The sequence below is a fragment of the Bactrocera tryoni genome, chromosome 2, assembly GCF_016617805.1.
Source record: "Bactrocera tryoni isolate S06 chromosome 2, CSIRO_BtryS06_freeze2, whole genome shotgun sequence".
Lineage (NCBI taxonomy): Eukaryota > Metazoa > Arthropoda > Insecta > Diptera > Tephritidae > Bactrocera > Bactrocera tryoni.
In genome coordinates this window covers 41,960,396-41,972,441 of record NC_052500.1, presented here as the reverse complement: position 1 = coordinate 41,972,441, position 12,046 = coordinate 41,960,396, and the positions used below count along the sequence as shown (strand labels likewise).

The 12,046-nt window shown below is 43.9% G+C and overlaps 1 protein-coding gene across 1 annotated transcript; it reads left to right on the top strand.

Annotated features, from left to right (window-relative positions):
* Positions 1-4,826: 4,826 nt before the first annotated feature.
* LOC120768697 lies at positions 4,827-6,828 on the top strand. Its single transcript, XM_040095470.1, has 3 exons — positions 4,827-4,990; positions 5,228-6,589; positions 6,669-6,828. The coding sequence occupies exons 1-2, from the start codon at positions 4,827-4,829 to the stop codon at positions 6,420-6,422; spliced, it is 1,359 nt and encodes a 452-aa protein (XP_039951404.1). The 3' UTR covers positions 6,423-6,589; positions 6,669-6,828.
* The last annotated feature ends 5,218 nt before the right edge of the window (positions 6,829-12,046 follow it).

Below are 12,046 nucleotides of genomic sequence, written 5' to 3'. Positions count from 1 at the left end.
CGACAATACAAGGAAAGCCTCCAAAAAAAACCAGGACAGAACCCTGCAATACCATAACAGCAATTCCAAACAACTGAATTATAAATAAGGAAATGTAATATACACCAAAACGCACAGACGAAACAAAAATCTTAAAAAAATACGCGAAACACATAGCCAGAAAAGATAACGGAAAATCATAACGAACAAAAAAAGACTCGTTATTCATAAAGATATTATCAGAGTTAGGGCATGTATCGCATTCGACAATATAATACATTTAACCAACAAGAAATATGTCGAGATACAGCTTTTCTGTATCACATATCAAATCTATCAAAAATACTTTTAATAAATTCGCAAAAGATCCTGAAACATTGGAAAATTAATTCATTAGGTAAAAAGAAAATCACACAAAAATAATTACCTATATAATATGAAAAATTAATAATGATATTATGAGGAAAAAAAATTTGTAATAAAAAATGATTTAAACAAAATACAGTAGTTAATAATACTAAAGATATATGAGTGTATAAAATAAATATAATAATAATGGCACTAGAAATTGCCTGCATGCATGCCTGCAGAGTGGACGATCAAAGCCGAGCCAAGCGCACAGCTGACGAAAGCGACAAATCAGCTTCAAAACTATGCGCGTACATTATTATACGAAATTACACCGATATCGCTGGACGCTGGCTGGAGCCGAAACCGAGCTGATCAATGCGCGAAACTAGTTTTAAAGAATTTTTCGCCGCCGACTAGCATGTTGCATATAACAATATTTAGTAAACCCCCTAAAAATATGTCCAAGGCAAAACTTATATAGGGATTCTCCTACTCCATCACAATATATTAAATACGAGCTAATAATATATTCAAAACCAAATTTATGAACGCAATTTCGTAATCTATTGGAAAGTAATAAAAATATGTATTTTACGCACAAAACATTCATTAATTAATTATGTTTCTTGTTTTAACTAAAATTATTTTCACACAAAATCTTAATTTTTCAACAACAAACATTGAAAACAACCTATATCCATCGCAGCGAAAACACATCTAACATTGTACAAGGTGAGTTCCAAACTAAACAGGACTTAAAAAAAAATAGAACAAATGGTTTTTTCGGCAAAATCAATTTATATTATTCAAAATAGTCTCCTTTTGCTTTTGCATGGTCCAAAAGCATATCGAAAGAGTGTTTTAGCTCGTTGGCCGGTATGGCCCCCAGTATGCCGGTGCAAGACTTTTGAATTGCCTCTACGTCTGCATAACGCTTTCCGTTCACGGGCAAATGCATTTTTCCGAAAAGGAAGAAGTCATACGGTGCCATACCAGGTGAATACGTGGAGTGGTTAATGATTAAAATGTGATCTTTGGTCAAATAATCGTCCTTCAAATGTTGGATTCTGAGCAATTTTTGATCGGAAAATGCGATATATCGATGTTTTGGAGATGTTCAATTCCATTTTCATTAACCCAATGATGATTTCGGCTAATTTTTAATGAATTCACGCACTGTTTCGATGGTGATTCACGTATTTTGATTGACCCACATGTTGATCGTCATTTATGTCCTCACGACCACTTTGAAAACGTTGAAAACACTCGTGCTCTCTGCTACGCGATAGGCAATCATCATAAACTTCTTTCATCAATTGAAACGCTTCGGTAAAAGTTTTACCAATTTTAAAACAAAATTTAATGTTGGCTCTTCGTTCGAAGCTCATTTTCGCACCGATAAGACAAACATACTCACACTTAAAACGCAATAATTTCACTTCCAGTCCAAATGTCATGAAATTCTTACTGGACAATCGATAAAGATAGCAGATTCTAACGCACTAATCAACGTATAGATGGCGCCACCAGGGGCGCTACATTAAAAAAGTCTACTTTGGAACGCGCCTTGTATATACGAGTATTTACCATCAGTAGATAAGCAGCATACATATGTACATATGATACAACTACATGCATTATCAAGAACCCCAACGAATGAACACTGAAACAATATCCATACATATGTATATGCTCTATCCAATTTGTGGATGAGAACATATGTAATAAGATCTTAAGGATAAGGGCTAAGTTCGGGTGCAACCGAACATTTTATACTCTTGCAACTTGCAAGAATCAAAACCAGGGAAATACTTTAAGGGGGTTCTCTCATGTGAACGCATACATTTTAGAACTTTTTAGGAAAAATTTTTTTTATGCGACAACAAAATTCAGTCATTTAAATTTTTTAATACATTCATATTTGTATTTTGAAATGTGCAAAAAAAAATTTGTTTTTCGTTTTTTACATTTTTAATATTTTTTTTTTAAATCTAAGTAGTCCCCAACAAAAAAAGTAGTTCACTGGTCATGGTGATAGCGGCTATTCATGTTGTCTGAAATAAAAAAATCGAATGGATTATTCTTCAGTAGTTCTGCGGCTATCGTCCCTACCAAATATAATCAATTTCATTAAAAACAAAAAAATGTCGAACTTCGAAAAAAAGTCACGAAAATCTTGCTTTTTTTCGTTAAAAATCGTTTTAAAAAAATATGAAAATATTTTCGAAAATAAACAATTCTGGTAGGGACGATAACTATAAATGAGTATAGAAAGAACATATCGTCACCTGAAAAGCAAAATAACGTATCATCAAAAAATTCAAAATTGAGTTTTTACTGATTACGATTCACCACATCATATTACATATGTGTCGAAAATTTTAAGCTTCTGGGATCAAAAATACCCAATCTATATTAAAAAGTGCTTGATTTCGTTAAACAAAATAAAGTATCATCACTCAAGTATGTAAATATAACAGAGTGTTTTTTTGTTTTATATCGAAGTTAGCCTTCATTTATTGTTTATGTTAATTTTTAGTGATTAAGTTCAATGTGCTTTGGTTAGTTTAGGCTACATGGTTGATCGAACGTGGACTACTATATATGTACATATATGTTGTCCTTTGTGAGGCCATAGAAAACAAGAACCCCTGTGTTCAAACTTATAAATTAACGAAACGCTTTCCGCCAATTCGGTGGGATGCCTGAAGGTATGCGCCGCGAAGTGATTAAGTCTTGACTTCCCTGACGCAAGACAGCCAAGAAGGAAGTGTTGAGTTCTTTACACCTAATCTTCTTCCATACAGCTTCTGCAAATGGCGTCTGCTAGGACTCCCAGCCTTACTGCGTGGAAGCCAATGGGACAATGGCGTGTTACAAGCCCCTAAAGTAGGGAAAGGCTGCCGTACTGAGGACAAAGATATCACTAGATTTCATGCGAACGATCTTGGGACAAAAGACTTTTTCGACAGCGTGTGTAAAAATTGTGGCCCAGCAGTAATAGAATAGGATACGGGAGCACAGATCCGCTCCCATTCTACCGATAGCGGTTCTAGGGTGCCTCTTCTTGCTAGCTCATGTTTCCTGCGATTCCGCTGTGGTCTGGCACTCATATCATTCTTATCACAAAGACACTCGATGCTATTGATAGCGAAGTTAGGTCTTCAATCAGCTCTGAGTTCTCTCATTCTTAATGAGTTCAAGGCAGGAATCGCCGCTCTGCTATCTGAGTCGATGGTCACTCCTCTGAAGGAGGCTGCACTCCGGAGTAGTAAATCTACTGCTACCTTAATGGCTCCAACCTCGGCCTGGAAGACACTGCAATACTTAGGAAGTTGGAGAAATTGGAGTTGATAGAGAGCTCCTGACAGTAGACCCCTCTACCTTTGACCCATGCGTGAAGAAGCTCCCTTTTCTCCAACGGTTTCTTCCCACCCACAACTCCCTCGGTATATGGATACAGAAGGAGCCACCAGAGTTCGGTTTGGCGACTTCATGATCCAAGTGATCAGACCCGTGCTTTTTAGAAATTCAGCAGCCTATTCTTTTGCAAAGTTTAACAATAACTAAGAAGAAATGGCAACATCTGCAGGACTAGAAACTTTAATTCCAGCAGACTGTTATTACTTTTATGATAATATACCTTTTGAATAATTAGTTATTTAATATATAATAATTAAACATTATCCTCATTTTTTAGCTTGAAATATTTAAATTTTTCCTATTACTTATGTACATATTAATAATAAAAATAACATGAAATATAAAAAACTTGCAACTGAAAATTAAAAAAAAAGCATTAATATTCAAATTTTTAATTTTTATACAAATTTAGATTGATCATACGTTATTTTGTTTCAGAAATGAAAATTCAAAATATCGTAAGACACCTACTATAAAATTTGCTTAATTTTTTCTTTATTTTTTTTTCTAAAATATACTTATAGTTTCTTGTTAATTCAGATTTGAAAATTTTGTTTCAATATCTCAAGTGGTTTCCTTTTATACGGTTTTTTGCTTCTCCTGTAAACCTCTGCGAATGGTAGGCACCTTGTCGTGGTGCAGGGGCTTAAACCGCAGCACAGCACAGCATATCTCAGCTACCGGAGATGTTGCTGCAGAGCATCGCCCCCGGTGGCTGTCGGAGGCTGCATGTGCACGGTGACCAAGAGCTACCACCTCCTAATCCAGGGTGTTATGCGACCCGTGCCCATTGGATGATTTGCAGCCAGGAGGTAAATTCGGCTGTATTCGTACGGAGCCTTCCCAACACCGGGCCGCCTTGGGAAGTAACGGTGGCCTTACTGCGTCAAGGGGCTCTGGCGCAGTGGACTTTTAGACTCCCCTTCTTTAAGACTAGACCGGGAGGCTTACAACACGAGCCGAACGGTCGTAAGAACAAGATGAAAGAACAACAACAACAACAACCACAAAAACAACAACAACAAACAACAACAACGGCAACGACCAAAGCAACGACAATCAAAACGGTGAACATGGACAGCAGCAGCAACAGTACCGCAGGCAAGAGTGGCCCAGGGGCTAAGCGTAAGTTTAGCTTCTTGGACGCCCTGTCGCCGGAAGAACGTGCACTCTTTGAAGAGCACGCTCGTGACGACGACGACGATGTGCCCTCTTGCAGCGGCACTCAACGCAGCGCGTCAACCGCAATTCGCGCAAACGCTACCCCGCAACCCCCTCGAGCAGGATCGACTGCGGAGAGGAGGGTGGTTTCACGAAAGTGGAATCAAGGGGTGAACGTAAAAGAAGACGGCAACGAGGGAACATTCCATGTACCCCGGAGCCAGGACAGCCATTAGGTCATGACGACCCACGTAGATTGGGAATGAGTGGAGCCACTCTTAAGTGGTACTGGATCGGCCGCGACAAAACGCAGGAACCGAAGGCGTCGTCGTGCTAAAGCAGCCTCGTCGGAGGGACAGAGCGCAGCAAGGCCGGCGACCCAGGAGGCACCTAGTCGATCGGAGAAGAGGAAGGGTGGCCAAATAACGCCTCAGGTGCCACCTAAGCCCAAGAGAATACGGGAAGATAAACCACAAGAGGCCAGTGGTAGGCGCTCCTACCCCAACCAGCAGCCAATAAGTACCGAAAGCCGCAAATACTCGGAGGCTGTAAGTAGCATCCGTATGGCAGTGGTGCCCCGCAATTACCCGGCGGAGGCCCTAGAGCCTGAGCAACTTACAGCCCTACAGAACTGCCTGGTAAAGGCCCTATCCATCGGCAATAAGTTCACCGGTGCCTTTAACGGCATATTCTTTAAGGGCGGCATGCTGCTGGTCGACTGCCAGGAAGAGAAGTCGGCCACCTGGCTGAAGGAGATCACGCCAAGGCTCGAGGGTTGGAAGGGCCCGGCCCTGTGTGTAAAGAGAGGGGAGGAAATACCGCGAACACACAGCATGGTAGCGTTCTTTCCGAGAAGTGCAGAGGATAGCTACGACTTCGTGCTTAGTCTGGTGAGGAACCAGAACGAAGGTTTAAGTACCTCGGCGTGGAAAGTCGTAGCAAGCAGTGTTGTGGGTTCCGGGTGGAACCTCAACATCACGATGGACGACGAGTCCTACAAGTTTATAAGGCTGAAGGGATTCAAACTGAATTTCCGCTTCGGCAAGATTATGATGCGGCCATGGAGGCCCAAGGCTGCGTCCACGAGCCAAGAGGCCAAGACGGGGATGAACGTAGCACCAGCTCCTCCCGTAGCCCGCCCAGCGGCGCATGAGGCGACTGCAGCTGTGGCTTCGGGTAAGGACAGCGAATCCCCCAGCGAACCCATCTCGGCTGGGCAGGTTGCGACCGCCGCCGCGGATGCAGATGAAAGCAACGGGCAGGAAGGAAAGATGTCATTCACCCAGGAGCAGGAGGCGACTGCATCTGTGGTTTCAGGGGAGGATAGCGAATCCCCCAGCGGACTCATCTCGGCTGGGCAGGCTGCGACCACCGCCGCGGATGCAGACGAGAGCAACGGGCAAGAAGAAAAGATGCCATCCACCCAGGAGCTTCTGGAAGGGTTGGAGATGCAGGTCGATGAAGGGGACGAAGACGGGGACCTGTCTCTCTTAGAACCGATTCTGTAGGCTCCAGCACCGGCATAGAAGTGGCCCAGGTGAACCTACATCACGCATCGGCAGCCTCGGCAGTCATCGTGAAGAGGTTCATCTCGGATAACCTGGGCATCCTTCTAATCCAGGAACCTTGGGTGTTCAAAGGAGAGGTAAGAGGCCTCAACATGAGAAGGAGCAAGGTAATCTGGGATCTCTCTAGCGAGAGACCCCGATCTTGTGTAGTCGTTAGAGCCGATATAGACTTTTTCTGTATTTCAGAGTTTCTAACGCAAGACCTGGTGGCGGTGCAAGTGAAGGACAAGGAAGGATCGGACTTCGTCCTTGCATCCGCATACTTTCCGGGAGAGTCAGCCACAGCACCCCCCCCATCGATACTTGGTCTGGTGGAGTATTGTAAATCCAACAATCTCCCCCTGACCATAGGATGTGACGCAAATGCCCATCACACGGAATGGGGTAGCACGAACTGCAACATGAGGGGTGAGTCACTGCTTGAATTTATACTTAGTAATAATATTAACATAGAGAATGTGGGCTGCGAGCCAACCTTCGTAACAAGTGTCCGCAGGGAAGTCCTAGACATTACCCTAAGCAATGACAACATGATCGGGTTGATCTCGCAGTGGAGGGTATCAAAAGAGCCCTCACTGTCAGATCACAGAATCATTCGTTTTGCTCTGAGGGTGGTAGTCGGGGACCGACCTCCAACTCGTACTCCCAGAAATACAAATTGGGGCACTTTCAAAGAGACCCTAAGTAGAAGCATAAGTGTAGTGGAGCAGGCGGATGTTAGGTCCACCACAGATGGACTGGAGAGCAGACTGAGTGCCATAACCCAGTCCATCATGGACGCCTATCATTGTGCCTGTCCACTGAAAGCGACCACCAGCAAACAAGGCTGCCCATGGTGGTCCAGTAAACTCTCAGCCCTCAGACTGAAGGTGCGTAGGTTGTTCAACAAGGCCAAGCGCACAGACAGTTGGGAGAACTACAAATGGCACCTAACAGCCTACAACAAGGAGATTAGGCTTGCCAAGTCAAACAGTTTCAGGAAATTCTGTGATAGCGTCTCCTCGACCCCGGAGGCAGCTCGACTGCACAAGGCGTTGTCGAAGGGTAGGACGGACACAGTATTATCCCTAAAGAGACAGGACGGGACATATACGACAAGCGCGGAGCAGAGGGCAGAAACGCTCCTACAAACGCACTTCCCGGAGAGAGAGCTGACCTAACCCCAACCTTGGTCACACGCAGGCAGGATCGCTCAGACTGGCTGACGGCAAGGACTCTGTTCACTGCTGACTCAGTCAGGTGGGCACTGGCCTCCTTCTCGAGCTACAAATCACCGGGAGTGGACGGCGTCTTCCCGGCCCTACTGCAGCAAGGTATGGATATCCTCCTACCACACCTGCTGGGGCTGATGAGAGACAGCCTGGCGATGTCGTATATCCCCGAACCGTGGAGAATAGCAAAAGTGATTTTCATCCCCAAGATAGGGAGGAGAGACTATTCGTTAGCCAAATCGTTCCGGCCTATTAGTCTCACGTCCTTTATGCTGAAGGGGATGGAAAAAGTAATAGACAACCATATTAGATCGGAAGCGCTGAAGATTGCACCCCTACATGCCGGACAACACGCGTACAGGGCAGGTAGATCTACAAATACCGCTCTGTACCAACTCGCGTCTGAGCTACAGGATTCGCTGGATAATGGCGAGGTTGCGATCTGCGCCTTCCTTGATATCGAAGGGGCCTTTGATAACGCGTCTCACACTAGCGTCATCAAGGCACTCGAGAGAAGGAACGTAAATCCCTCGATACGCAGATGGACGGAAGCCCTTCTGCGCACTAGGGTTGCAGAAACAACAGTTGGAGGAAGTAAAATTCGTCTTGGCACCACGAGGGGCTGCCCACAGGGTGGAGTACTGTCCCCTCTGCTTTGGAGCCTGATAGTAGACGAACTACTCGAGCTGCTCACCAGCAATGGAATCCGCTGTCAAGGGTACGCGGACGACATTGTCATAATGGCGAGAGGTAGATTTGAGAACACTCTCTGTGACATTGTTCAAAGGGGCTTAAAATTGGCGAAGGAATGGTGTAACACGGTAGGGTTAAACATCAACCCAGCAAAAACCACCGTGATCCCATTCACTAGGCGGAGATCTCTTCCGGGCCTGAGGACCCTAACAATTGGAGGCGCAGAGGTGGAAATGTCTAGGGAGGTCAAATTCCTTGGCGTCACCCTAGACTCAACACTAAAATGGAGCAGGCATTTGGACTTAACGCTGTCCAAAGCAACAAGAGCACTTATGATTTGCAGACGCCTAGCCGGCAGATCATGGGGATGCAAGCCAAACATCATGAGATGGCTGTATACCATGATAGTAAGGCCCATCGTCACCTATGGAGCGGTTGCCTGGGCCACCAAAGCAGCACAGTCCTCTGTGATTCAGAGACTGTCAAAGCTGCAAAGACTTGCATGTGTCTGTGCTTCAGGGGCAATGCGCACATGCCCCACAGTGGCACTGGAGGTCTTATTAGAGCTCACACCGCTGCATAAGGTGATCAAGCTAGCAGCAAAGCACACCATGCTGCTAATGTCAACAGAAGGCTGCGGGAGAGGGAAGATAATGTCCTCCAGGCAGATGGACGCTCTAGCGGAGAGCACACCGCTGGCCCTCCTCCCAAGAGACGGCACAACAAGGAAAGTAAACTTCAAAAAGCATTTCAAAGTAACTCTAGGCAGTAAGAAGGAGTGGAACGATTCCACGCTGGAAAGACTGCTGGAAGACAGTACCATTCAGTGGTACACAGATGGCTCGAAAACACCGGAAGGCATTGGGGCAGGTATTGCGGGTCCGCGAACCAAGCTATCCATACCTATGGGCTGCTTCCCAAGCATTTTCCAGGCTGAAGTTCTTGCCATCAGTCAATGCGCTGAAATCAACCTCAGCCGCAACTATCGCAACCAGCGCATAGCTATTCTCAGCGATAGTCAAGCGGCACTAAAAGCGATCTCATCGTACGAGACCAAATCGCTTTTAGTAGAAGAATGCATAGGAAGGCTAAACCGCCTGTCCCTGTGCAACCGGGTGCACCTAATTTGGGTACCAGGGCATAAGGGAGTAGAAGGAAACGAGAAGGCAGACGAGCTGGCCCGCACGGCGGCAGCGTCCAAGATGTGGGGACCAGGGCCGTCCGTAGCAGTAGGACCCCACACTCTTAAGGAGCTGCTCCGCACGGAGGAGAGAGAGGATAGGGAGCGGCACTGGCGGCAGGCAGCAAGTATGCGCCACGCCAAGCTACTCCTAGGAGGATATAACCTCTCCAGGTTTAAGGAATTAATTAACCTCCCCCGTGAGAAATTCCGAATCCTCGTCGCAGTCTACACAGGGCACTGCAAGCTCAGGAAGCACCTGTCCAACATGGGCATGATCTCCTGTGCTAATTGCCGGCTCTGCGATCTGGAACAGGAAACACCAGCACACCTTATCCTAGATTGCACAGCAATCTGTGGAAAAAGGCTTAAGGCCCTGGATTCCATCTTTATCAGCAGGGATCACATCACCACACTAGCGCCCGGCAAACGACTGGAATTTTTCTGACTGCTGGGGCTTTGGGAGGTCATGTGATACAGGAGAGGGCACAATAGACCCTAGGTCGCGGTGCAGAACCTCAATAATCCTATCTATCTATCTATCTAAGCCTACGAAAAGTGATGTTACGTTATTTTGCATTTCAGGTGACGATATGCAAATTTGAAAGATGATTCGAGAAAAATGTGTTTAAAGTTTCAAGAGAGATAGACAGTCCCTTACGACAAATCGGCGACTATGAGCTGTAACTTATCAAATAATATGAATTTCGGTCTGAATTTTTGACAGAATGTTTTGAATAGGTTTTCCTGTCAAAATATAAAAAAAGAAATCGATTTTTCGAAGTGATTACATGAGAATACCCCCTTAAGGTGTAAAACCAATCATATAGAGCAAAGTCAGCCGGATGTTCGAAAATCCTGATATTAGTTATATAGGATCTAGACCAAGTTTTCTCTCAAATATATCTATTTTAAGCACGAAGATATACTGTTATGAGTAAACCACGCTCTCTTATTTTCATTGTGATAACTCACATATTGGTCGATATATGCGGTACAAAGTCATTATAAGAAAAGGATTGCCCCTTAATGTGAGTTATATACATATGTAAGGTGGCAACGCTAGACAAAAGAGGACAGCCTGGCACGAAGAAATGAAGAGACAGAATGCGAACAGTCAGCAGCAACGTCGGGCGTATTTAACATTTCTGAAATCTAATCTTAAACTATTGTGTAATTAATTTCCTTTATATCAATAAACCATAATCCTATTAAAACTTACATATACTTATATCCCACAATTTTTGGAAATAAGGTGACACACACTTAACCCTGGTCGAGACCAACGGTCTGATACACTTTGTCGAGACCAAAGGTTCTTGGCTAGACCAAGTGGTGTTTACATACATTTGTATGGAAATACGTGTTGTATTTACGCTATATGTACAATATATGTAGATACATTTTTGAAATTTCTTACCTCTCGATTTGGTTGAAATCAAATTGACTGCCTTGTTCACGCTTGGCGTGGCAATAGCGTTCACAAAAAATGTAACATTTTGAGAAAAATTACATTTTTTCGTAACCTTTTAACCGCTCTAGCGGCTAAAGTATTTGACCTAGGTGGGTCACCGGTTTGGTAATGCACCGGTTAGGTAATTTAAAGAGCTTTCAGGAGATGTATAATTCGCCCCAAGGCCCTACCGGGGGCGTGGCAATAGGCGAAAGTGGGTTTTCACCATGTCCCCCCTTTTGTTTCACTACAATTGAGGGGTATGGGGCCGGGGGATCAAAACCATTTTGCGAGTTAGTTCACCTCTGGGGCTTTCAGGAAAGCCTCAACCAACCTCCCCTCTATCCCTACCAGGGGCGTGGCAATGGCGTTCACAAAAAATGTAACATTTTGAGAAAAATTACATTTTTCTTAACCTTTAAAACGCTCTAGCGGCTAAAGTATTTGGCCTAGATAAACATACAAACCAATTTGGACATGTAACGAACATGAAAACAGATAAATCAACCGTGCGAAGTGATAAAAACATACCAAAGTTCATATATTTTCATACAAAATATATGGGGTAACCAAGCACCATTGGTGCACTAAGGTGTAATATTATAATATCCTTTTTTCGTCCTTTTGGATACGATATCATTGAATCGTTTGCTACACTACCACTACCCCTATTCTGTGCACTTGACAAATTCAACATATTTCTAAGTTGTCAAAATTTTAAATTTATCAAGCATTTGGTATTGTGTGTCTGAAATAAAAAGCTCTTTTCTTTATAAGTTGTTAAGATGTCAAATGCTCTTCACAGTGTTCGTTATGAATTAAATATCTGCTTGTGCATCTTATTGTGAAAATGGAAGATATTTTACTTTTGTTATTATTGTTAAACGAAGATGAAAATTGTGAGAATAGGAATCGCGCGCGGCATTTAAATGTTTACTCGTCGATAGTGATCCATTTTCTGTGAGCGAGAATACCTTTGGGCAAAAAAATTTAAAAAATTGATGAACTAGCCCCACACGATAATCAG